The sequence below is a fragment of the Seriola dumerili genome, unplaced genomic scaffold, assembly GCF_002260705.1.
Source record: "Seriola dumerili isolate Sdu_G_001 unplaced genomic scaffold, Sdu_1.0 BDQW01000260.1, whole genome shotgun sequence".
Lineage (NCBI taxonomy): Eukaryota > Metazoa > Chordata > Actinopteri > Carangiformes > Carangidae > Seriola > Seriola dumerili.
In genome coordinates this window covers 1,796,140-1,820,220 of record NW_019174515.1, presented here as the reverse complement: position 1 = coordinate 1,820,220, position 24,081 = coordinate 1,796,140, and the positions used below count along the sequence as shown (strand labels likewise).

At 39.4% G+C, this 24,081-nt stretch overlaps 3 protein-coding genes across 3 annotated transcripts; all 3 read left to right on the top strand.

Annotated features, from left to right (window-relative positions):
• The first annotated feature begins 845 nt into the window (after positions 1 to 845).
• Positions 846 to 5,652, top strand: nudt9 (nudix hydrolase 9). Its single transcript, XM_022756902.1, has 8 exons — positions 846 to 992; positions 1,624 to 1,908; positions 2,073 to 2,162; positions 2,573 to 2,659; positions 2,968 to 3,079; positions 3,332 to 3,478; positions 3,570 to 3,654; positions 3,877 to 5,652. Exons 1-8 carry the CDS (start codon positions 847 to 849, stop codon positions 4,020 to 4,022), a joined length of 1,098 nt encoding a protein of 365 aa, XP_022612623.1. The 5' UTR covers position 846; the 3' UTR covers positions 4,023 to 5,652.
• A 1,313-nt stretch (positions 5,653 to 6,965) lies between these two features.
• On the top strand, positions 6,966 to 13,199 carry LOC111230252. Its single transcript, XM_022756921.1, has 12 exons — positions 6,966 to 7,248; positions 8,179 to 8,290; positions 8,757 to 8,850; positions 9,124 to 9,178; positions 9,498 to 9,638; positions 10,299 to 10,459; positions 10,827 to 10,925; positions 11,057 to 11,202; positions 11,367 to 11,538; positions 11,624 to 11,736; positions 12,209 to 12,293; positions 12,382 to 13,199. Exons 1-12 carry the CDS (start codon positions 7,131 to 7,133, stop codon positions 12,439 to 12,441), a joined length of 1,356 nt encoding a protein of 451 aa, XP_022612642.1. The 5' UTR covers positions 6,966 to 7,130; the 3' UTR covers positions 12,442 to 13,199.
• A 2,595-nt stretch (positions 13,200 to 15,794) lies between these two features.
• On the top strand, positions 15,795 to 23,686 carry rabep2 (rabaptin, RAB GTPase binding effector protein 2). Its single transcript, XM_022756811.1, has 12 exons — positions 15,795 to 15,981; positions 17,785 to 17,940; positions 18,962 to 19,044; positions 19,121 to 19,498; positions 19,795 to 19,890; positions 20,053 to 20,151; positions 20,643 to 20,756; positions 21,369 to 21,447; positions 21,571 to 21,582; positions 21,854 to 22,008; positions 22,585 to 22,701; positions 22,867 to 23,686. The coding sequence occupies exons 1-12, from the start codon at positions 15,957 to 15,959 to the stop codon at positions 22,969 to 22,971; spliced, it is 1,419 nt and encodes a 472-aa protein (XP_022612532.1). The 5' UTR covers positions 15,795 to 15,956; the 3' UTR covers positions 22,972 to 23,686.
• Positions 23,687 to 24,081: the final 395 nt, after the last annotated feature.

The window sequence follows — 24,081 nt, the reverse complement described above, 5'->3', positions numbered from 1 at the left end:
CATAATTAGCATCATTGATGAAATGGGTGTTTGTTGTCTTTTGATATGTCTAAAAATTTCCCACATTCAATACCTTTCTAAAATATGATATAATATGTTTGTAATTTTTGCCTTGTGCATAGAGATAAATACAAAACTTAACAAAGTGATACTGTGTCAACCGAATCGTACACTACCAAATGCATTTTAAAACAAGCAACAAAACACACAAAGAGCACAAACACAAAGTTATTTTCATGCATACATATATATACATATTTAAAACGGAAGTAAACGATCAAATGATATGTCATTAAACGTCACACAAGAGAGCTCACCCAAAAATACTGCATGGTTTGTCCGAGTAGTACTCACTCATCTTCATCATCTATCAAATCCATACAGTTTCAAAACCAATGGTCCCTGGCCCTGTATAAAAGCCTACCTTTAATTTTAACATCTACACGGTCTGATAACCATGTCCTTAATTTGTCCATATTTGATCATCCTTGCACTTTTCTTGAGTCACAGCTTTGAATTTTCCTCTTTCGACCTAAGAGACAACTGAAATGTTAATAAATTTCCCTCAATTAAGGAGATTAGTTTTTTAAATAAATATTTACAAAGCAATATATGCACGTATTAACCAAAACAAAATTACAAGGGACACAAAGGAAACGCAACATAAATTGCGTTTGGAAAAACTGGCTTATCTGTTTTACATTCATTTATTTATTTGTAAGAGGGACAGGTTCACCATGAATACTCGAATGTGGTCACCGTGGAAACGATTGCGACTGCTGTAACCACACCCCTTTGCTGACGTCACCGCGCCGGGCGACGCACTTCCTGGTTACGGTGCGCTGAATGCTGCATGTACTGGTTGTACTGTTGTTGGTGAGTTTATCTCAAGGAATGGTTCATTTCCTTCTTCGACCAAACTGGATCCGTCGGGTTCGTCTAGCGCTCACTCTCTTTGGACTCCCGTACACCGTCTGCACCTCCGGAGTTAGGTATGGACTGAAACGTTATTTTTAAAGATTTATCTAGAAGATATGAAAATTTTACATTTATAGGACAGTTTAGGCTTTAAGCTAACATTGCAATCTAAAGAAGACATGGTTAGCTATTTATGTAAAACTTCTTGATCAGTTGCATTATTATCAGAGCCAGGCGATATGATTGTAGTCAGTAATACAGTAGCCATAACCTTTCGTTGTTTCCATATCAATACAAACAGTATTGACGTGGCTTATGTGCAAAATCAAAGTAAGTAACATATTAGTATGAAATGTTGAACAAATTTTAACAAATAATCATTCAAGCTTTTCTAAACTAGACTATTATTAATTTAGGCAACAGATGGGTGTACAGTAGTGTAGCAATAGCTCTCATCCTGTTTCAGTGATTCCCAATAGTGACAAGTGTCAGTGTTTGGTTTCTTCCTTAATATGTGTTGTCAGTTAATGACAGATTTAGGCTGGGGGAAGGTACTTTCTATAATTTGCTAAAGAGTCAGGCGGGCAATGTGTGGATGTGGGGTGGTGCCAGGATCATGCTGCTGCTGCAGCTGCTGCAGCTACAGGGAAGGCAGAGTGAAGCTTACTTACTGGATTTCAATGTCTCACATTTCTTCTCCCTCAGGTCTGCTATCTCCTGCTCATCTTATCCTTTCAGCACCGGTCAAACCATCAGACCAATCACTTCCAGTTGCTATAACCTCTATATGACCAGTGCCTGGACAATGCCATCATCATCAGCACCTCATGTAAAGTCCAGATGCCCCCAGTATCCAGGATCCAACATCAAGCGCTTCCCAGTGCCTGATGACAAGGTGGACTGGAGTCAGAACTGGCCGCAATATAAACCCGTCAGCTACACTGACCCTTCAGTTGCAAAGAAACCAGCATGGGCGGATCCTGATATTGGGTGAGCAACACAAAAAACTTTAAGTGCATCAAGTATATTTTGATAAAATTAGGACTGCATGTTGATTTAATTATAGATTTTCTTGTGTTATGTATGCCAATTGTTTTCAGAGATAATCTGCAATTTATTCATTCCTGTTTTGATGACTTTTTCATATTTTACAGCTCTTTCTCTCCACATTTCAACACTGTGGATGGTGCTGTGGACAGGACAGGCTTTGAGGGCAGCTACAAAGTGGAAGAGGGAAAGCCACTGTAAGTTATTGAGAACCAAGAGAAATGATTTTACTCAAAAACAGCTAGTTCACATCTGCATTTTGTGATTTTCAAGCTTCGAGGGGTACAAAGCTGACTATAAGAAAGTCACAGTATCAAGACTTGGTATTCTATATCAGCTTATGTACTTCTGATGGCTAATGTGTTAGCAAACCATTTCCTGATGTTACTTTAACATCCAGCAGTGGTTGTATAGAGCTACTTTTTTTGAATATTGATTCTCAAGCGAGGATCTATAGTATTAGCAACCCTTTCACATCCCAGAAATATTTAATTAAATCATTTCAAAGGCATCACTTAATGTATACCTTTTAAAGTCATTTTGGCAAATATATCGTCTTAAAACTTCTGAGAAATAAATGAGCAAATTCACTTTTTCTATCATTTAGAAATCCTCATGGACGTACAGGGCTGAATGGCAGAGGTCTGCTGGGACGATGGGGACCCAATCATGCAGCAGATCCCATTGTCACAAGGTAACATTTTATTTACTTTACACATTGGTGTCATCCAGATACTCACTAACCATAGGTCATTACTCAGTGAACATAGAGTACACATTCATGTACACATTAGAGTTACATAACTCAATTTAGTCATGTTAAGAATGTCTCAGAAGAGTAAAACTCTATAATGCATTTTTTATGAGGCAAGGTTTTTAACATAATAACAGTTTTCTGTCATGTCAAAAAGATGGATTTGCTCAATTACCAAAGAAAAGGGAACTTTGTGCACTATTCTGTTTTCTTTTGAAAAATGTCTGATGTACATCACTATCTGGCAGATGGAAAGTAGATGCCAAAGGAGTGAAGATACAGCACCCGGTCACCAAACGGCCTATCCTGCAGTTTGTGTCCATCAAGAGGAAAGACTGTGGGGAGTGGGCCATTCCTGGGGTTGGTGGCTTTTACAAATCAAATATTATTGATGCTATCTGTTGTTTTGCACTCAATCTTCTCTGCAACTTATCCTCTTACACTGTGTCATTCTACCTTGCTTTTTATTGTGCCGACCATGATGTGCTCGCAGCTATTCAAGAATACTGCCAAGACACAGAGGGGGTGGGGGGGGGTGGTGGTTTTGGGTATGTAAGATGTCATGGTCCTGTGACTTGCTTGTTCATGTGTGTGCACGTGCTTGTGTTGTAGGGGATGGTAGATCCTGGTGAGCAAGTCTCTCTCACGCTGCAGCGGGAGTTCTCAGAAGAGGCATTGAACTCCCTTTCACTGTCACCATCGCAGAAAGCAAAGATCCATGAGCGCATTACCAAACTCTTCAAATCACCAGGGTTGCAGGTCAGCAGTTGACTAATACTTCCTGTCTACTGTCACCTTTTATCCAACAAACGCTTCTATAAGGAAAACTTAATCTTTTTTTCTCCTTCAGGTCTATAAAGGCTATGTGGATGATCCTAGAAATACTGACAATGCTTGGATGGAGACAGTTGCAGTCAACTTCCATGATGACTCAGGTATAAATAATTAGGAAAAATTGTTTTTTTTCTTTTTAATCATCACTCTTTACGTTTTTGCACTTTGATTTAATACTTCAGAAATCCAGTGTGTCATGCTCCAGAAATTTGTCAACACAGCAATTTTAAAAAAGCTCATTATAGTTCTGAAGACATTTTCTCCCTGAGTGGCAACAAACAGCATTTTTGTGGGACAATGAGATGTCTTTGTCGTTACTGTAGGCGACAGTGTGAGTGAGCTGCCGCTGCAAGCTGGTGATGACGCAGGACAAGTCCAATGGGTTGATGTTGACTCGTCTTTCACCCTCTATGCGAGTCATTCCCGTTTCCTGGAGCTGGTTGCCAAAGAGAGGAAAGCTCACTGGTAACCAAGGATGAAGGACTGTTCTGATACGATGATGAAGGAAACATTAAGAGCATTATTGCTCTCTGTTCGCTTAGAGTGCCTGTGTATTTAGGATGCATGACACCCAACCTTATGTACCTCACTAATTTAAGCATTATCAGCACAGCTAAAATAGTGAAAGCCTAATATGCATCTCATTAGTTTGACACCCGCATATGTATGTCCAGTATATAATGCACAGCAACATTGTGGCTATGCAGTTTTAAGACTAATATAGAACTTATGAAATGAACAGAACTAGCAGGTTGAAAGCTTGGCTGCTAAAAGGACATGCAAATTTAAAAAGGTGTGAAATTGAACTTTTCCAACTGTGTTCAAGCTGCTGTCCGACTTTTGTAATAGAACAGAAAAGAGAAGAGGAACTGTACATGCTCATAAAAAAGAGACTGAGACATGAGACAGTAAAAAGCAAGATGCCGCTCAGTGGCACCCTTCACCAAAAGACATGGCTAACCACATTATTTCTATTGGCACAAATTATGTAAATTTATTCAATATTAACAAGGATCGCATTAACCCAGTGAGATCGTGTAAGAACAAACACAATGAGCTGCTGAACATAACACATACCACATGAATGTAAGTGTGATAATCAGAATGAAAAAGTGTAGACTGACTTTGATCTCTACGTGTGAATAGAATATGAAGATGTGCTGGAGCTCCTCACAGCCCAGCAGTGCACTGATGCTCGCCACAGACGGGCTGAAGCTTAGAGGACAAACATGTTTTCAAGTGCTAACAGACGGTGGAAGCAAAGGCCATTTCACATTCAACAGCTTGGCCTTTCCAAACGTTCACATCAGTATGTGTCATCTCACTGGTGGGCATACTTTGCAATGAGGCAGGGAGTGAGAATTGCGCATTAAACGGTTTGTATGTGTTAGGATTACTAATGCAAATGCTTCTATCATTGAAAGGTAGTCAGCAACAGACAGCCGAACTCAAATTAGTTTCTTAATGAGAGATAGCAGCATAATATTATGCTTCTAGCAGTAAAACATGTTTGTCTTCGGGCTGAATGAACAGATTTCAGAAGATGTGATGTAAATGTTTTACATGCTGTAACTCTATTGAGGATGGCCCTTTACTCTCATCACTGATCAGGTCCTAACATTTGTCTGTATGACATGATATTCAACCTTTTTAAACCTCACAGGATATATTTATATAGTACAATCTATAAATTCTCCACATCCATACAGATTCTCATCTCATTCAGCTCTGTTAGACTCCCAGTGCACCTAGGGCACTTACTCCACTGGAGCCTTTATGGCAGAAGCACTAATAGCATTTGTGTTGTGGGAAAGCCCTCTAATCTTTGGCTTTAAAGTATTGATGCTTTCATTTTTTTGGGCTTGTGGTTAGTACAAGACAAAAGTAAATAAATGACAGAATGAGAGAGTCATCACTGAGATGCTTCACAACCAAGTGATCAAAAAATTTCAATTTAAATTACTTTCATTTTAATGACCAATGTTATACATGAGGTTTTGCTTTTTGCTTTGGATTGTCTGTCTGCTATAATATGAAAATGAACACAAACTTGCACTGAATTTCCTGGAAGTGTCTGAATACTAAAGTGTTTGAAACTGTGTTTTTGTTTGATTCATCTACTTTAAATAGCAAATTATTATGAATTCTTCTGAACATCTTTTTCCTCACAAAATGTATGTGTCTTGAAACTGATCATTCTACATTGTATACTGTATGCACACTGTATTTATTGTCTTACAGTGTGGGTAACAGCTGTCCTGTCTAATGTCTCATGGTCATATTAGAAGCAGTAATCTTCAAATGTTCATGCACACCTTTAGACCTTATACACTATGAGGTGCTACAAAACCAAGCATTTGTTTCTTGCTCTACATGAGCAGATCTATACAAATGTCCGATGTGTAGATTTTTAACAAATTCTGTTGCAAAAAGAAAAAGTTTTCATGTGCAATTAAACACAATGGACTGAAGTTTACCTGGACTAAAGAGCATCAGAGACAAATATTTATCTATTGTATTTGTCATACTGTTAAGTTGTGTGCACAGTGACTGCTCTTTTCACCAGCATGATGCTTCTACTGGCTATTGGATGGTCTCATCTGTAATCATTTACTAAATCGGGTGCAATGTATTTCTAAGTGGCCTTGAACCAGACTGTAGCAAGCTATACTGCATGGTTACAGTGGCTATATTCTATATTGTAAGGGCAGTTCAGCAACACAGGCAATTAGGTGTAAGGTTGACAACATTTACATAACCTACACTGTATTTTCAGATCTAAAATTATTTGTAGAAAGTGTAATGTTACTGACTGGAGATTGTGTTGCTCACCAGACAATTTCAAAGGCCAAATATAGTAGAAAAATGTCAAGGTATAATCACTTACAAATGATTGTGTTTCCAGGTCAGGCTCGGTGGAAAGAACAGCTTAACAGTAAAATTGATTCAGTTTGCAGACACAGCTCTGCCTGTGTGTAGTCGTTAATGTTAGGGTGTATGCCTGTCTACACATTTACTGCAGACATAATTGCATATGAGCTGAGAGTCTGCTTGAAAGTGGAAAATATTTCATCCTCTTGACATAATTTGTAAGTTGTAAGGTCTCCTTTAGAAATTTAGTCTAACTTTTGAACAGGTTTTGATCTGTACATATCTCACTTGTTTACCTTTTTCCAAAATGAGGAACATTTTTCATCCTATCATCTCATCTCTCGCTCTTTGATGGCGATGATTACTCAACCATTTGTTGGCCCACATCCTGTTGCTAAGCTTCAGTCTTTATAAGCTAGGCTATGTATTTTATGCACCCCTCTTGAATGGCTGTTTACTTAAGTAAAATGCCCGGGTTGGTCATGTACATGGCAATGTGTGACACTGCAACTACATTACCCAAACGCCTTTGCGATAAAAGCCGCTGAAGCTGACGACGTGGCCGAGCTACGTCTCAACCCCGTGTTTCAACCAACGGACCGGGGTGATTCAAACAAGGCAAACCGGCTTTGTTCAGAGAGTCATAGACTGTTGCTTGATGCTTGAACGAGTCTCTCAGAAACTTTGATATCACCACTTTCTAACAATGTCTGGGAAAATCAAGAACCGAAGTGCCGCGAACGCAGAATCGATATCTGGCGGTGTGTCCTGCGATGAGCGCATCTTGCGGGATTGTCATCAGCTGTACACGGATCCCGACAGTGGTGAGTTGGCTGACATACAGTCTTCAGGACGCAGACCCTCCCTGGAAATGGCTCCAACATTGACTTTTTTGATAAAGAAGTGAAGCCAGCAAAGCCGCCGGCAGGGGTTACCTCGCTAAGTTGTAACGTGATGTTATCCCTGGTGCCGCAGGGGGCTAACCGTTAGCTAGCTAATATGCACGGGTGTTGTGATTTTGGCTGACGTTGCGCTGGACAGCATTAAGCTAGTTAATGTAGCCGTCCACGGATGCAGCAGCCTTTGTTAAGTAATTACTTAACGATGATTGAGGGACACAGCGGAGTACGGCAACGTCTATGTCATGTAGCTGTTCATATACTTGTAGTTTTGGTATAACCCAGACTGTCAGTTTGCAATAGACAGCTCAGTCAGGGGCGTCGCTAGGAAGTATGGGACCCAATGAAATCAATGAAGTGAAAATGCCATCATTGTTCCCGCTCCTTCACTATCAGTCATGCTCCTGACTGACTGACCTGAATCCTGCAACCACAGCAACACAGTGACTGGACAGATGCACCCTTTTAATGGAAACTAGTGCACCAGTTACAGCAGAGTTAATCAGTCATCGCATGTTTAGAGCTGCAATGATTAATTGCTTGAAACAAAATTAATTAGCAACTATGTTGTTTCAGTAATTTTTAAAGCAAACAAAGCCAAACATTTGCTGGTTCAAGTTTTCCAATGTGAGGATTCACAGCTTTTCCTTGTCATATGCGATATATCATATATGTGTATGTATATATATATGTGTGTGTGTAGAGGACGGTCAAATTAAGGAATCTGAAGTTGACACTTTTGGCTCTGCAATGTTGCGATGGTGGTAAAATAATAATGAAAAATAAAAAGCAAACTAAATGTCAATGAAAATAATTGCTAATTGGAGCCCTAATCATGTTCTCTGTCTTGTTCAGGGCTGATCACGGTGGCTGAAACTGTTGGTGTGAAGTTGCTGGCTCCCAGGAAAAAGATCACTGTGATGCTGATGGGCAACCACTCTGCTGGGAAAAGCTCCTTCATCAACTGGTAAATATATTTTACAGATGTATGTGACAGGAGATTTAACAGAGAGCAAGTCTGTCCACCCAAGATCAAACTACTCAACGATTACTGAACCACACAAAGCTATATATGCTGCAAAATAGAAATATTGCAATATTAATATCATGTTGAAAAGATATAACAAGTCTGCCTTCACTTAGACTAAGCCTGTCCATCTTCATTTCTGTCTGTACCTTCATTGACACAGTGTTCTCTACAATTTAACTGATGAATACAATCCACAATCATAAGCACATTAGCATCTTACTGGGAATACTCGCATCAGTCAGTACAAATTGTACACCACTCTGTTGATTGTACAGAATAAGATTTAATTGATTTAGTTTGGACAGTGGACAAAACTGACTTAAACACAAATGTTTCCCATCTATGCGTCACAAATTTGCTTGGTACAGGCTTCTTTATATTAAGCTTTGTTTTTCTTTGGCAGGTATGTGGAGGAGCACATCCAGCGCACTGGAGTGGCTATTGAGACCCAGGGCTTCAGCTTTGTCACAAGTGGACGCAAGAGAGAATCTCTCACAGTGAGTGCAACAGTATCTTATCTTTGTGAAATGTTCTTATTTGGTCCAGTAAAAAATTAAAGAAAGGTCCTTTCAAAAATGTATTTCTCATTCCCAACACGTTTCATTAAAAGTTGTACTGCCAATCGCTCACTTTCCCTGTAAGTCACTCCTCATGATAGTGATTTATTACATGAACATAAGTGAGATCTTCTCTAGTGATTTCAGTTCTTCTAATGGGCCTGACACCTGGTTTATAAACTGTCTAACTGATCTTTATCTTTTGTTCCTTAGGGAAATGCCACCCTTCATCTGTATCCACACTTCAAGCCTCTGCAAGAGTTCAAAGGTGAGATTTTCATTTCCAATTGGCTCAGAGATTTTCTATGTTTGTTGTTGTCTTTCCATTGTACAATCAATTCAACATGATTTACATGTGGCCTATGGAGGATGCAACACAAATTTGACGGACACAATGGATCAGTGTGACGGCACCCTCACAGCTCTGTAGTGTGAGCAAACGGTGTACCTAACACCTAGTCTTGTGGAAGATAAACGGGGATGGTTGATGTGTCACTCAAAGAAGCATTGCGTTTATTCGGCTGCACGTTTGTTAAAGCCGCTTCCGTTCTTCTTATTTCAATTTTCTGATCTCATTTGATTTCCAGGTGTTTCAGAGTACCTGAGCACAGAGGTCTGCACGTCACGACAGAAACGGTTCAGCCTGGTGACGTTTGTGGATTCGCCAGGCTTGGTGGATGGTGATATGAAGTATCCCTTTGACGTAGACGAGGTCATCATGTGGCTTGGTGGGTCGCCACTAACTGACCTTGGCTGCTGTTGTACTGTAGTCCTCAACGGTCCCCTAAGGCTTAGTGACACTGAGTGATTTTAAAGGGCATTCTTTAAATAGTGCAAAATCAGACAGATGTCTTGTTTGTTGAATCTGTGATACACTGGCTTCTAGAGATACCAGGCCATGTTGGAATTGAATTTAAATTACTTCCAGTGTATCTCTTGTTGTGTGTTGTTGTGTTGTGGTGTGTGTTGTGTGTGTGTGTGTGTGTGTGTGTGTGTGTGTGTGATATTTTTTTTTTTTTTCTCTCCATATTGAGCTAAAGCTTAAAAAAACAGGTTTCTAAAAGTACTAGAGCGCTATTTCCAGATAACAGCTGGTTGCACCACTTCCTTTGGGAGCTGACTGTGATTGGATCAAAGCAAAAGGTTGATGGTGGAATCATATTGTGATGAAAATGTGACACAATGCCAAAATTTGTGTTTAAATAAAATGTGATTAAAACTAGACGAATTTGAAGAAAATCCTTCAGGAAAGTTGAGGGAAATATTTACTCTGACATCATACGTCCATTACCATGCAGTTTAATCCAATAAGAATTAATTAGGACATTGCGTAATAGGAAGTTCAACCTGTTGTGGAAAATAATGGTCATTCCTACTGTCACTCTCAGGTGATCTCTGTGACCTGATTCTTGTGTTCTTCGACCCCATGGGTCAGGCTCTGTGCAAGCGCACCCTCAACATTGTGGAGAATCTGAATGAGAAACATGGGGACCGGCTGCATTTTTACCTGAGCAAGGCTGACGAGGCTGGGGGAGAGTCGGACAGACAGGTATGTACAACAACAGTGCAGATTAAAAATATGTTGAGAGAAGATCACCCGGTATCATCAAGTCAAAAAAACACATGCAGTGCTTATATTGTCTGATCCAGCCCCGCCTTGGAGGAATGATTACCTAAACAGAATAGATCCTCTTCATGTTAAAGTGTGTGGGTTGCTGGAAGCTGCTGCTAAGTGTCTTTTCCACTGCACGTCTATTTCAAGTATGTAGGAGTGCAGAGAACATGAGCAAATGGACTCTCATCTCCATACAATATAGCTTGAACAGAATTACTAGACATAATATCAATAATACTCAGCAGCAGGAAATGACATCTTCACTCTCTCCTCCTTACATGTTTATTTGTTGTTTTCTCAGAGAGTAATGATGCAGATTGTCCAGGAGCTCTGCAAGCGACCAGGACTCAACAAATGTGGTTTTGACATGCCCACTATCTATATTCCTAATCCAAACAAGGTAAGCGCTGCACTTTCAGTGGGTTTTAGATGATTGTCGGCTTTTAAGTTCATACATCAGCAGCTTCTACTTTGCATTCAGTGTCATTCCAATTAGTTTAATTAACTCACTGACTGTGTTCCTCTTTTCAGCCAAGTCGTTGTGTCAACCAGATAGAGGAGGTGTGTCGCACCGTTGAGAAAACTATTAACCAAACAGTCCAGAATACCCTGAACTCTCTGGAGAAGGACTGTGAGCTCATTAGTGAGGCCATCACTGATACCCTCATTAACGACAGGTAACACACACACAAACAGTCTGCGTTACAGACAGTAATATGATACCATATAAATTTGGACCTGCACAGAAAGTTACTTTATTAAACCCAGATTAGTGCGACACACAGAGTGGCATCAGTCAGTGATGCCTTCAGATAATAACCTTGACCCCCTGCTCTCTCAGGCAAACCAGTGTAGAAAACCGACGAGCACGCTGTAAGAGCTGCTTCCTGACTCTGCTGGGCTTCAGCGTCCCGATGGCTCTGATGGCTTTACTGGTGCTGGGCGCTCTGTCCAAAGAGATGCTGGAGATAGCTCTGGGCCACGAGGGCAAAGAGGCGCTCTCACTTTACCTGGTGAGTGTCCAAGCAAGTACACATTCACAGAGAATCTTTGATGTGGGTGGTCAAAGCTAATTCTAGCTGCTCTTATCATCCACAGACTCCCATAGTGAGAATATTTGACTCCCTCTCTGTGGAGCAGCAGCTCTACAGCTGTGGCGGAATGGTCCTTCTCTCCTTCCTGCTGCTCCTCATTGCACGTTTCTCCTTCAGGTAGGAGAGTCAGATCTCGGCACCATCACAGCTTTTGGTTTGAATTAACACAGTCTTGCTGTATATATTGAATATTGCTGTACTGTAACATACTTGAAGAGCATTTACCCTTTTATTGTAATATCCTTTACATTGTGTAAACACTTAATCTAATTTACCCCTTTTCTCTTAAGTACAATTTTTAATATTTTATTTTTTTTGGTTATTTACCTTGCTTTCTCTAATGGACAAGTGCAACTTGGTTGCTTTATTCTTTATATTAAAGCTCGACTGTTACTGGATTTTAGACATTATTTTTTCATTTCCCCTTATTGGATGGAGAAGATAATCTCAATTTGTTTGTAGTTTGGCAGCTGCATGTGCTTACGGCTCCCTGTGGATTTGAAGCACTACTGTTGAAGATTAAAAAAACAAAGCATATACTGTGCTAATAGCAATAGACTTTGAGGAGTTTCCCTTGACTTCTTTGCAGGACTCGACCGACTCTGTCAGGCAAACAGAAAAGGCAGCTGCAGGAGAAGCTGGAGTATGTTCAGGAGGTGGTGAAGACCAAAAAGGTATTGTGACTGTCAATTGTTATGAAATGTTACTGGCAATAAATTGGCTGTATTTCAGCCTGTTTAACTGTCTATCTCTTCCCTCTAGAAAAAGCTCTATGAAGAATACCTTCGCCAGAGTGTCAGTGACCAGGACATGGATTTGTAAAGAAAGATGAGATGTACAGAAAAGACTCGGCATCCCCACAGTGACCTAGGACCAAATGAAAGTAAAGCTTTTCCGATGAACACGCTAGCTCTGATGTCTCTGACCACTTGATTCTGTGTTTTTTGTGTGCAGATGTAAATTACAGTTGTATTACACCCATCTAAATCCAGCTGCTTTGAATACTGTAAAGTAAAGTAAAGCCTGTATTACTATTAGTAGATGTTACCTCTGTAAAAACCATTAACCTACACTACCTGCAGATAAGTAGGGTTCACTATCATGTCAGATGAACTTTTGTTACTGATTGCTTGTTTGTTGTGAGCATTTCTAAACTGTGTCTTCTGTGCCTCTGCTCAACAAAGGAATTCAGGCTTATACCACTTAAAGATATTTTTAAAAAACTGCAAACTATTTATGATATTACTTTATCAGAGAAACTGTATTTTGGTTAAACAGCAATAGCACTGGTCTACGTAAGTCACTTTGTATGTGTTACTGTTTCTGAAAACATTTCACCAGCATTTTATACGGTACTTTGTCTGCTTTGTATCATGAAATTACAGTTTTGGTATTAATACAGGAATTTACATCAAGAACATCTGTGTCATAATAATGAGAGTAATGAATTATCTACACATCTGCTATTGAAGTAAATTAAGATTATGAGTCAGCAAACATTTTATCAGTGACCAATTCAAGTTTTTGTACTTTCGTGTCCTACATTGTGACTTTTAATCATTGATTAATAAAAAACTATATTCAACAGAAGAAATTAGACTTTTTCTTAACCTTGCCATCTTATGGGGGGAATTGCAACTCTTCAAAAAAGTGTGATTTGGAAAAGAAATCCCAGACTTTCTATATGACAAAAGGATAATAATCTTTATGTACTGTATAGTCATGTACACCCATACTACTTATTTGCCTGTACTCTGCCACATCCTGTTTGACTGCAAATGGATGAAGCTATGGCTGAATGCATTCCCTCTCAATATCACATTTCTAGATGAAAGTGGAAGAGAGGCATGTACGAAATTCGTTGGTATCACCATTTCAGGTGGCCACAAGTTTGTTGAGAACAAACTAATTACAGGTTCTGTGTATTTCCTGTTTTAAACCAAACACAGACCCTGTACAGCCATGTCTCTGTCGGGCAAAGGAAACAGGTGCAAAAAGACTGAACTGTAAAGCTGCTGCAAATAAGATAGTTTCATGATTACATACATTTTCTGTGAAGGACATCAAAGAACCATAGATCATATCAACATGCAGTATGAAAAGTGACCTGCTTTCTACAGAGGAAACATTATCCTGCAGAACTCCAGGGCCAGTTCCGTGTCAAAGCTGATAATACACTACAGTACGCATCCAAATTAGGCACTTTGCACTTGCAACTTAGCACTATGACAGGCACAAACATCCATGCAATCAGATTTCTGTGCTGATTTTTGTTTTGCTGGAAGCTAGGCTTGGGCAATTCCTTGAGTTTAGTTTAGATGGTGAAAACCACATGAAGCCATGACAGAGCAACACATTTCCCCAAGGCCATTTAAATTCTGACCTTCATCAGCAGATCCCTCTTCCAGCACCAAAAACAGAAAGCTGGCTAAAAAAAAAAAAAAAAAAAAAAAATTATGGCTAAAGCATCCAACAGACTTCAAGATAAAGAATCCATAACCAAACTTAAAAATGAACATATCATCTTCTCCAATAATACCAGCAGTCCTCCAGCAGAGGGTATCCATATTCACCTCCCTGTTATTTTCATTATAATATGCTCAGGGTAATTGAAACCATTCGCGAACTACTGTCCGTGAACGTTTCCCTAAAGTATTTCAGGAAAGTTTGGTAAACGTTCATTTTTGGTAAAAGTTGTGGTTATACCATCTGTGGTATACATCACAGTAGATGGTGCTATTGTAACATTTTGGAAACTCATCGTAGACATCCCTCGTCACCCCCACCCCCCTGTCAATTAACCATACCCACACGTGACTCTTCTATTTGCTGAAAGAAGACCTGCATTGAAAATCCACGTCTGCTGGAGTAGGTAAGCCAATTTTGAAAAACAGTTTTAAGTCCAACTTACATCGTCATTTTTTACTTGCTGACTGAGTTATACCACGTGTCACACTTTGAGCATTTTGCTCTTTTTTGAGTAAAACCAAAACATGCTAACATGTAGCTGTTAGGTAAATCAATCAATCAATCAATCAATCAATCGGTCACCAGTGGGGCAATTGGGTATGCAGCAATTGGTTATAATGCTATAACCATAACTACTCATAGATTTTTATTTCATGCACATAAATTGTCTTGGGATTATATAACGCTGACTTTTTATTTCTACATCATTAATTGGTTAAATACAGGGATTACGAAAGTGGACCATATTCACAAATGCTTTTCATTTATTTGTAAATTAATTTAATGTATTCACAGATATGTTTTTATTCGTGGAATTTGTTTGAGTATTTGCAAACCGTTTTATATTTGGAAGATATTTTTGTGAGTGAACAAATTTATTTTTTGTATTTGTGGAAGGTTTTTTATATTTACAGATCACACATTTAAAACAGGATTGTCAATCTGGTCACACAAATAATACGGAGACAAATCTACCTACCTAAGCCCACTTTCCTCTTCACCTGCTTCCTCCATAAATTTTCACATCTCATTTCCTCTTCTCTCCTTCATTCTTTTCCTCCCTTTCTCTTCCACTCATCTGTTTCTACTCTTTTCTTCACTCCTCAAATCCAGACTGTCTCCTCTGTCCACTTCTCATGCGTTCTCCACTCCTTTCCTCCTGGTTCTTCTTCACTTATTTTCCTCCTCTCTCCTTCTCTTAACTTTAGGTTTTCTCTCCTTTCTCACTCCCCTCATCATCTCTTCACCTATTCCTGGTTCCTCTCCTGGGCCACAGGTTGTCCTGTCCTTTCCTCTTGCTCTCTTCATGGCTCGGCCAGTGCGCCGAAAATCAAACCATCAAGTGTTCTGCATCAAGCCCGAATGCTCCGCAAGTTGCCAGGCAACAGATTTTAGCTGTTTCCCCCGTACAGTACTTATAGAGCTCCACTGATGTGTCAGTCCAGTCAGAGAGACTGGGAGAATATGACATCAAGCTGAAGGTGTGGGCTGCCAACCACCGGACATGACTGGAAACCTACTTAGGGTGTGGGATGGTGGATATGGGCGTAGCAGTTACAAAAAACAAAACCTGAAACCACTTTTCTTGGTATTTTAGTACCATTTAACCAGTCAAATAAAACGCAGATTAAAACTCAAGACAAAGTGGGAAAGGCTTTTGAGAACAGGAAGGAGGTTGACGTGATTTCCGCAGGCTTAGACCGGGGAAAGTTGTTTCCTGAAGTTGACACTGTGCTGATAATTTCCACACCAAAGTCCCGGTGTTCGTACAAATAAGAAACATGACCTGGACAGGTTTGTCTGACCGTTGGTAGTGGTTTTCCTCGTCAGCCGATGAGCTGTTTCTGGGGGAGCTGTCTGACGAGAGGATGAGCTCCAACACTGAAGACACAGGTAAGAAATAAAAACACCGTTAAACTTTAATCTCCCTCACGTCTAACAGGATTGGCTGTGACGTGACACTAACCTCTTTACAACTTTAACAGTAGTAAACATTAACTTCAACCTGTTGCTTGTCTTCAGGGAGACCTGTTGATTTTTTAGACCGACAAAACGGCCTGTTAGCATCGGTGATGGTAGAAACGAACTCGCGTTGCTAGCCGTTAGCTGACACTAACACTCGTGTTCAAACTGTGGTCCGGAGACCTCTGTAAACCTCCTTAAAAGGAGTTTAATGTGAGATTTTTTACTCTGAATACATTCATTCATTGCGAGAGATCAGTTTCACTTCTCTGAATGCAAGTATCATATCTGTATAGCTAACCGCTAATCGTTTAAACAGTGGTGGAGGAAGTATTCAGAGCCTTTACTTGTGTAAAAGTAGAAATACTGCAGTAAAACAGTACTTCATTACAAGCGAAGGTCGTACATTCAAAATGTCACTAAAGTAAAACTACGCATTATTAGCTTAAAGTACTCACAGTATCAAAAGTACTCCCAATGCAGAAAAACGGTGTGACCCTATTATTGTTGAGTTGAGTGATTTAATCTATGAAAGTGTTTTGCATATCAAATGAATAGCTGTCAAATGAATGCAGTGGAGTGAAATGTGCATTTTCTTCTGAATTGTAGTGGAGACGAAAGATAATGTAGCATGAAATATAAATACTCAAGTAAAGTACAAGTACCTCGTATGTATACTGAAGTACTTATATACATTTCACTACTGAAAAGTATTAGTGTGTACTAATGTAGGTCGTTTGGGAACTTTCAAGGTAGAGTTGGAACAACGCTTGTTTTCTGATAACAGAAGAGGACAAGCAGAGTAGGCTTCTCAGGTGTGCCTTGGCAGCAACAGTAACACAAAGATGAAGAGGTGTGATTTTGCTATTTGGAGTCCCAAAGTATTCCCACAATAGTTGAACCCCCTCCTGTATATTTGACATTTAAAAACACAGAAAATTAATTGGCACCTATTTGGGTAATCAAAATCATTCAAGTCAGTGCCAGCTATTCTGACAATACATTGTACAAATGTATTTGGACAAATGTGATGTTGTTGTTGTTTTCTGCTTTTCTCTTGTTTTATGTCTTCATAAGTCAAATATCTTTAACTTGTAACATCTCTAACTTGCTTGTTTTGGTCAGACAAAACAAGCAAGTTAGAGATGTTACCCTGACCTCGGGGAAACTATCACAACCATTTTTCACTCTTTTGTGGGATTTCTTTATTAGTTTGAAGGATAAGTAAATTAATTGAAGGAACAATTCAGTATATCTCCTCTCCTCATCAATATCCTACTGTACTAAACAACTGCTCATGTGCCCTGAAATACTTTCATATACAGTAAGAATGTTGTCAGGTGTTGTCATCCATAGCCTAAACCTAGCACATGATAAGGTTTGTGAAAATACAGATTATCATGTGACGGGCTGACCTGTGTAGAGTAATCTAAGGATTTTTATGCCACAATCAAACAGTAAACAACAAGGATAACACAAACATGCTGTGTAGTTTAATAGAGCTAAAATAATGCTAGGAATGCATCCTGTATTGATCAGTGACATCAGATGAGCTTTCACCTCATCTTATTGTTTTGTATTTCCAGGTCTTGTCTGATTGCTAGAAATGCAGATTTCTTTTAATGACGTCACCTGACTGTTTACCACATTTGTGAGACTCGATCATTGCTTATGCAAACAACCACAAAACAACATAATGAAGGCACAACACAGAAATCTGTTTGTCATTTTCAGAGACGAGCCTACAGGCCCAGCTAGCCGATTGCCGAGCTCAGGTCGAACACTGGCAGGGTGTGGCGACGATCTGTGAGCTGAGCAAACAGGAGGAACTGGCAGAGCTGCAAAAACAATGTGATCAAGAGATCCAGTCTTTGCAGGAGGCTCTTAGAGGTCAGTGTGTGTGTGTGTGTGTGTGTGTGTGTGTGTGTGTGTGTGTGTGTGTGTGTGTGGCTGGGCCTGTGTGTTTACATGCAAGAGTGAAACATGGTGTGTTTGTGACAGTCCTTGTGGGCACATTGTCTGGTAATTTAACATAATAAGACAGTACTCTCTGTTCGTAAGGAGAAAGAAATGAGAGCCTAAATAATCTGAAGCTGGACTCCGTGTGTGTCACATCTAACATTTTTCACATAGATGCCAACACTGTATTATTCGGTAAACATTGAGAATTGGAGATTAGCATTTCATTGTTGGACAAACACAAGAGAAACTTCATGTGTTTAACATAAATACAGTAAAAGCATATCATAAATAAAATCATACAAGTTTATACAAGAAAATATACTCATTTATATATCACATAAAAACAAAATTTACTGGATACCACAGAATATTTTTGTTTTATGAGCATATTCAGTGTACAGAATGTTTTTACACTCTGACCTTGTTTGCAGGAACTGTATACATAAGTAATATTTAACTGATGGGAAATGTCTCAATTGGTTTCATTTTAATGATACAAACCAGTTTTTACTTCTTAAAAAAAGAACTGGTGCTGTTTTGTAATGGGAACTAAACAGCTGTACGGTTGTCATTTTAATTTCATTTCCTGTTTGTGTAGTTTCTAATTGAGGTCAGATGGTTAAAATAACATAATTGACAGTGTTGTCTTAAAATCAGTTGTTTTAGTTTTAGTCGGACATTTGATACAAAGCTCAGATTGAGTGCACTAAAATTTTTGGCATGCAGCCTAGATGTTACCTTAAAGAAGATAAAAGGTCAGGAGGAAGCAGAGAAACATTCATTCATATATATATATATATATATCCTTTTTAAAACAATTAAAGTTTGTTTATAGTGTTATAACTTTTAAAAAGTCTTACTAATAAAACTAAATGCAATCTTGTCCAAACCATATGACTGAAGGATTAAATGACTTCATCATTATTTTCTTCTCCTGTTGTGTTTACAGAGACAGCAGCACAGTATGAGGCCAGGATAGCTGTTCTTCAGTCTCAGCCTGTGGAATGGAGGAGAGCCAGTGGACAGAACATGGTCAGTGTTTAACTTTCTTCAATTGTGTCCAAGTGTTCTCGGACCCAATCTCAATTTGTTTTTCTCTACCTGTTAGATCAGTGGGAGGAAAGGCAGGATGGACGCTGAAGTCTCCAGCAATGAATCCTCAACACTGATCAACAACAGCCTGACAGAGGCTGAGGCATCGCTTTCTGCAGGCAAGACACACAGCCAACCAGCAGAGCTTGAGGCAGTGGCAGAGGGAGAAGGAACTCCACTTACGACAGAAGGGTATTTTTCACTGCGGAACTGCGACTCGGCCTCGTTGTCCTCCTTCTCCTTAGACACACCCTCCCTGCCCCGTAAACTCCATGCGCAGGACGACACAGATTCGCTGGTGTCCACAGGAACTTTGGTGCCTGAAGCCATTTACCTGCCACCGGCTGGACACCGTCTGGTCACACACTGCGACTGGGATGCGCTCAACGCTCAGGCATGTCCTCTTTTGTAATACATTTACATACAAAGACACAAAATCCACTTGCAGAAATGTAATTTTCAGCTGCTTCAGTTTGTCTCTGAAGAAAAAAAAATATTCATCATGTCTTTGGGACATCTGATGTGTACTTCACAACGTCTTTCAACATTGAAAATATTGTAACTTTGTGTATTTATATATTCATGAAAACATTGTTTCTCCTCAATCTGTGTAATTTTAATTTATTCCGGCATGCTTTCAGTCTTCAGTCAGTCAGGTGTAATGAGAGTGTGCTGTGTTGTGCTGGGCAGGTGTCAGAGCTGCGGGGGGAGGTGAGTCGGCTGCAGGCTGAGAAGGAGGAGCTGGAGAGAGAACTGGACACACAGACCAACCACACACACAAACAGGTGGGTAATACTGCACTGCAGAGTGTGGGTAGACACCTGTGAGTGTGTAGAGACTGTGAGTCAGTTTCACACAGTGTCCTCATAGTGTACACATCATATCACAGAGTGGCAATGACATGCACAGACTTATACACATGTTAATGTGTTGGTATGTTTGTTCAGGTTACAATGCTGCAGTCTCAGGTCCAGACCTCAGAGGCCCTCCTCCAGGATTTGCAGAAATCTTTTAGCCAATCACAGAATGCCGTCCAGAGCCGGCTGGTGAGTGACATCTTGTTGATCCTACCTGGTGTGTGTGACTGTGGCAGGGATGGTCGGAGAGCTTTAAAGAGAGCTTGGACAGAGCCAGACTTGCTGTTTAAGCTCTTTATACTAAGTTAAGCTAACTGGCTTCTGGCTCTGGTTTCATCTTTATCGTACATATATGAGAGTGGTTTCAGTCTGCTCACAATAGTCTTTGTAAGAAAACAAATAAGCCGGTTCCCCAAAATGTTGAACAGTTCCTTTAAATTTTCTTATGATTACTTTTATTTTATCTGTCTTGATTAAAAAAATGGAAAGATGTCAAGAACAGAAATTAAATTGTCTTTTTGTTGCAAACGTGTAACTCAAGTGCACAATGACTCACTCACCCATCACATTAAACCAACAATAGTCACTTGATTCCTAGGGCAAGTCTGTAGTTGTGTGCCAGCATACAATTTATTAATACCTTACTGAGTAGGTGTTAAAAGTTGCAGTTTTCTGTCCAGGCAGAGTTGTCCCTCTCTCAGAGGAAGATGTGCAGTGAGCTGTGCAGGCTGAAAGGAGAGGAGGTTGAGGAAGAGGTACCAGACTCCAGCTCGTCATTCCAAGCAACACTGCAGGTACAGATACTGTTTCAGGTTTTCATTTACAGTAGATCTGACCCACAAGTACTGCAGCAAGGAAAACTCACTTTGAATCCATTTTATAAAGACTCATATAAACATGTAGTGTAGCACAATTAATTAAATATATATAGTATCATGTCAACTACAGTATACTGACAGCAATAGTATATATGATAATAAATATATAATATATAGCATTGTGAAGGGAACAGAGACACTTGCTTACGCCTCTTTTGAGGTGACTTCCTCTCTGTTTAGTGCTGCTTTTCTTCATTTGTGATATCTCCTGGGATGACTGGACATTATCCAAACCTTCACACACCTAAACATTTTGTGTTTTTATGAAATCTCATATTTGGACAAACATTGAACTTTATAACCAAGTTGTCATTGACATGGCTTTGGAAGTATTTTCACCATCTGTTGGTCATTTCCATTTTTTTTTTGGTTTCTTTCATTTGATGAGTCTTGCAGTACAGGTGGTCAGATTGTGTTTGTGCTTGACAGCCTGTATAAGAGGTAATGGCACAGCCTCAAAGCAGCATTTACTGTATGTGTCTCCTGCTCACGGCATCAATGTGTTCACTGTTGAACTCTGATCTGCAGGGGGCGCACTGTGAGGAGCGTCTTCGCATTGAGATAGTCAACCTGAGGGAGCAGCTGGACACTCGGACAGAGGAGAACGGTGTGTGGATTACATTCTTATGTAGGAAGTGTTCCTGTACTGACTGGCTTGACTGTAACACAGTTTTTTTTTTCTTCCTTTTCTCGCTTCCTGCCTGCTCCCACCTGCAACTTCTGTCATCAGATGTTTTAGAAGGTGAGTGAACAACTCATGCTTTATTGTTAGTCTGGTGAGCCAGTTAGTAGGTCTTGTGGTTGGTGTATTACATTCAGATTTAATTCAGATTTATTTCACCTTTTAACCTTTGTATTCCCTTTGGTGAGAACAGTGTCATCTTCACCAATAGAAGATAAGATTCAATGTAATAATCTGGAATTTTCTTTTTAAAATGCATGTCATTGTTTGTCCAAGTAAAAAAAAACAAAAAAAAAACAACGTTGTGCCTTGTGTGTGATTGTGTGTGCAGTGCAGCTGTCCAGTTTGAAGACAGAAACGGAGAGGATCCAGGCTCACAAGGACCAGTTGCAGGCTGAGCTGCTGGCCTGTCGCACTGAACTGGAAGCCCTGCGGGTGGCACTCTCTCATGTACAGAGCACCAACAAGGCTCTCAGCAGTGATAAAGTAAACCCAACTTTCTTCTAGCACCAAACTTAGTGTAACTGTTGATGCTTGTATAGTCAGCTGCTGTCTGTGTGCCTCAGTGAAGTCTAGAGTGATGTTGTAATGTAATGGTGATGAAATTGTTATGTGGTTGGCTGGTTGCATTCTGTGATGAGCTGATGAGCTAAAGAGGCAGGGATCGACAGAAGTGATAATTCTAATATATTTATATATTTTTATTTTTTACAATTATTAATCATATTGTTATGTTAACACACGGCCCAACTCACTTGTTTCCAAATATTTCAATAAATTGAGAATTTTTTTTCTAAAGCTGCTGTTTCCAGAGTCAAGAATTAACCTTCAATTCCAATTATCAATTCAGATTATTTGTCTCAGCTTTAGGGAATTAGATATTAATTAATTGCACATGAACTAATTTCAGATTTCTCACAGTTGCAGAAGAAAAGAAGTATTGTTTTCTGTTTTTGATCATGCGTCCATATTACAATATTTAGACAATGAGAAACCTAAATACATGTACCACATCTGTCATCAAACACACTGGACTTTAATTTGACTTGTTCTCTCTGTCAGGCGGCCCTGCAACAACAGTGTCTGGAGCTGCGAAGTCAAGTGATCAGCCTGCGCTCCCAGGTTGAAACCAGCCAGACTGTACAAAGGGATTTTGTCCAGCTCTCCCAGTCACTGCAGGTATGAACCAGTGGGCAATGGTAGAATTCAGCTTGAATGGTGGGGACGGTTAAAAGCCTGATTTAAAAAAAAAAAAAATGGTGAAAACAATTATCTCTTGCAGAAACTGATACATATACATCAGTGACAAACTGTTAATTTACTCGCTGCTTTCTTACCCTTCAGGTGAAGCTGGAGTTAATTCGGCAGGCTGAGAGTCTGGAACAAGTCAGGGAAATCCTGGAAGAGGGGGTCAGTGAAGCTGGTTCCTCACCTGCAGATGCCTCGTGAGTCTTAGAAACCAAAGAGCATGGACCAAGATGAAATATGCCTAGAGTGACCAATAAGGGCCAGCTAACCATGGCCACATTAAATACAGACGCTGTGGGAAAGTGACCACTGAAATCATCACAGCTGGTGCTGCAAGCACAGTATTGCAACACTGAAGGTATTTCTAAACGGAGACATGATGGTTCTGTTTGTTCCACAGATGGTTTGGTGTCAGTGACTCAAACTGTTGCTTAGTGACCAAAGTGATCTTTGATGAACCATTAATTCTTTGCAGACACTGTTTAACTGTTTAACTGTCTCACAGTCTCCATTTTTCTTACATCTAATAACGATTATTTCTGTACTAAAAAATATGTAAATATAATCTGTTTATAAAACTGACATGACTCCAGCAAAACACTCAACAGTTCAACACTTGATTTTGCACTATATCAGTAACTAATATACAAACTACACAATCAATTTCCCATGCAAACACTGCTTTGTGAAAAGATATGAAGACCTCTACAAGCAATGGATTCATAAATACGAAATATACTCTCTTAAATTAACTGCATTTCAGATGGGATTTTTATTATCTGTATTAGTTTGTTGTCTTTTTCTTTAAGCTTATTATTACTAAGTATTCCTGTTGTTAAAACAAAAATCAATGAAGAAATGTGAATGTGTAACATTTTGCCATTTTTTTGTGTTAATACATACTGAAAACTAAAGATAGACTTTCACCTTTTCTTCTTCAAACTTTGAATTCATAATTAAATACTATGATAAAGTTTCTGAACTGCATGCAGGGTCGCCTAATATGAAGACAGGAAATTTCTATGACTAATATGCATATTAGTTTGTTACACAGCATATTTGATATATTAATTAGATCATTTCTATTGAATCTATTTATAAAAACATGCATGCATCTTGAAACCGTATTCATGTATGGAGTCACAGGCCAAGATCCAGAGTAAACTTCCTATGCAGATAATAGAACTTAGAGTAATTTAGTACAAAATGATACATAACCTACATGAATTGTAATCACAGAGCTGTAGCAACAGTCATAAATCAGTCTACATGAATATATTCACAGTTATTTGGCTGTGTAGTGACTAGTTA